Here is a 3,240-nt window from a genome sequence, read left to right on the forward strand (position 1 = left end):
ATAGCTTACAGGGCCTACAATCTCCCCCTTTTTGATGATGTCAAAACTTAATGAATCTATGAAGATCATAAAAATTCAATTGTATAACTATCTATATATGTCATGTATGCAAGAACTTGCTTTTAGACAAGCTCCCCCTATATGTATGCACACAATCATTCAAAATGCAAAAATGTTGAGAAGTTACAAAATAGCTCCCCCTAAATCTGATATTCAAAGCATTTTGAAGATAATAACATATTAAACAATTTCCAAGATTAATTCATCCAAGATCAATTCAATCTCATACATAAGATATATCAATCATAAGTCAATCATAAAGGATCATCATCATATCTTCAATAACTTTCCAAAATAAGTCCAAAATATCTACATCAGAATATGAACCATATAACCACTGAACAAAATTAGTTAACTAAAAATGTACCCAGTTAACTAAAAACATTCTGTCAGTTAAAATATTTTCCTATCTTCTCCTGATTTCTCCCCTTTTTTGACATCAACAAAAGGATAGGCTTTCTCCTATTTTCTCCCCTATTTAAAAAAGAAAGACAAAAAGACACAACTTTGAAAGTCATAAAGCATATTTCAAAAAATCTCAAAATTTTTCTTTGCTGCAAAGAATTCTACCACTTCTCCTAAGGTGAGTGGGATCAACAAGTTTGGCTTGTTTCTTCTTCTTTGGGGGTTCTTTTTCAGGTATGGTTACTTGGATTTTTGGAGGAATGGGTAGAACTGATTTTCTGGCTTGTGCTTTGGTTCTTCTAGGTCCGTATTGCATGGGTAAAGAGATGGTTGATTCAGGTACTGGTTGATAGGCATTAGGAACAGTATTTGGTTGTTCAGAGGATGGGTCTTGTGACTGCTCTTCCTTCTCCTCTTCTTGCCTTGAACCATTTCTGCCTTCACTTTTTCCATTGTCACCGCTGCTGTTGCTTTTAGTATGAGATGAGGAGGATTCTCTTGATTTCTCTTTGTCAGGTTCTTGTTCTGCTTCTGATGCCTCTTCTGCAGATTTTTCTTTCTCGTCATTTTTCTCTACTTCTTCAACCTCAGCTAGCTTACTTTCTTCTTGTACCTTTTCAGCAGCTTCTACATGCTCCTCTTCTTCTTCTTCCACTTTAGAAATTTTTACTCCAATTGGTCCAACAGCCTTTTCATTGCTAGTACCAGCAGTACCCTGTGGGTAGCTTCCAAAATCTCCAAACTTTCCAAAAGATTCACCAAACAGCATTTGAGCCATCTTCTTCATGAACCATTCTTGTCTATCCAATCTATTAATCAACATATCCATCTTTGCATTGTGTTCAGCCATAATTCCCTTCTGCAATTCATGAGATTTTTCTAAAATACTCAAGGTCAGTCCACTCATTTCTTTGATTTCCTTCATCATGTCCAAATTTGCTTTACTGATTTTCACAAAATCTGACATTTTTCAGCTTCATTTTCTCTTTCTTCTTAGAGCTTTCCCCTTCATAATCTTAGAACTTCTCGCTTTCAACTTGCTTAGTGGGATGTCCAATTCTGTTTCAGAATTTGATTCTGATTCAGATTCAATCTCAATCTCAATCTCAATCTCAGTCTCTTCTTCTTACTTTTTTTTCTTCTTTCTTACTCCTTTTCCTGCCCTCATCAGCCTTGAATATCTCCTTAATGGGGATAGGATTGCTAAACTTCTTTTCTGTGCTCAAATCAACTCCCATAGCTTGAAATATAAGAGTCAAAGGCATAGCATATGGCAACCTTCTATGCTTACTAGACTTAGCAATCACTTTAAAAATAAAAAATGGCAAATTAAATCTGATTTTGTTAACTAAGTGCCACATAATGCATAAATCAAGGCTATTTGCATATGAGTGACTATCACTTCTAGGATTGAGCAAATATCAAATGAAGGATTGTAGAATCCTAAAATTTTGAGGCACTAAACTGATATTGGTCATTTCATTTTCAGGTGTACCCCGGAAAAATTGATAATTGAAATGTCTTCTCATCCTATCCTTCAAGCTTCCTAGAATCTTTGAAGGTTCCAATCCTATTTCCATCATTTGGTAGGTTTAAAACAGAGGCTAAGAAATCAACATCAACAATCTGAATTTTCTTCTTAACTCTCACACTAAAACTTTCTCCTTTAACAACTTCTTTCATACTTCCATAAAATTCTTGAATCAAATAAGGATAATAATATTCATTCAACTTAGAAAATTCCATTCAACCTTGAAAAGTAAATAAATCTTCAAATTCATAAGGCAAGTCAGAAAATGAATCCCATTTAATGTACCTTGGTTCGAAAATATTTTGTTGCACAAGAGGTTTCGAAATAGGGGCCTTTTCCACTTTCTTCTTTTTCTCAGAAGGCTCTGACCCAGCAATACCCTTTCCCTTTCTTTTTCTTGCTCGTTTGCCACTGTCTTTGTTTCTTCATTACTGTTCTCAACTTCAGTTCCTTCTTCTCTTTCCTTTTCGAAACTGGCAGCAACTTTCATAGCATCACCCATGAATTTTCGAGGTTTGGTCGTCACTTGTTTTACCCTTGCCATCGATTCTTGAAAAATTTCAGTGAGAAGTAACGGCTTGAGGAAGAACGGGATTTTACCGTTTAGGGATTTTGAGAAAGAAAATTGGGGATTTCTGGTTTTGAGAGAAATTTGGGGTTTCTAAGAGAGTGGAGAATCAACTTGCAGCAGAGAAATGAGGGAGTTTTAGATTGATTGAAGTGATATGCAGCAGTTACACAAAAAAAAAATTCAAATTTTGAAATTGTGTACAGTTTTTCATGGAGAACCGGGAATCCCTTTTTGCCAAAACCCAATTTTACCCTTTAAAAACATAAAAAGAGCATAACTGTGCTCAGGGGTAAATTTGTCAAAATAGATTACAAAGAGAGCAAAAATACCCGTTAGAAAGAAAGTAATTTTAAATCAAGTGCGTTTTGTCAAATGTACATAGAGGCAAAATTAGTTAACTAATTTTGAAACCCAGTTGGCTAAATATTATACAGGTATAAAACTAGACAACTGCAGTGAGAAAGTAGTTAACTAAAAATACATGTACGCAGAATATAGTACTAACAAAATATTTAACCAATTTATGCACCAAATTCATATCAAATGCAATAAATATCATTCAATAGCTTCACTCATGCCAAGTTCTCTTCTAATTCTACAAAAGTTTTCCTCATTTAGTGGTTTTGTAAAAATATCTGCAAGTTGTTGTTTTGTAGGAACAAACTCTAACTTA

At 34.4% G+C, this 3,240-nt stretch overlaps 1 protein-coding gene across 1 annotated transcript; it reads right to left on the reverse strand.

Moving 5' to 3' along the window:
• Nucleotides 1-598: 598 nt before the first annotated feature.
• On the reverse strand, nucleotides 599-1,432 carry LOC131177893 (uncharacterized). Its single transcript, XM_058143063.1, has one exon. The coding sequence runs from the start codon at nucleotides 1,430-1,432 to the stop codon at nucleotides 599-601; it is 834 nt and encodes a 277-aa protein (XP_057999046.1).
• Nucleotides 1,433-3,240: the final 1,808 nt, after the last annotated feature.

This window comes from Hevea brasiliensis, chromosome 2 (genome assembly GCF_030052815.1).
Source record: "Hevea brasiliensis isolate MT/VB/25A 57/8 chromosome 2, ASM3005281v1, whole genome shotgun sequence".
NCBI classification, from domain to species: Eukaryota; Viridiplantae; Streptophyta; class Magnoliopsida; order Malpighiales; family Euphorbiaceae; genus Hevea; species Hevea brasiliensis.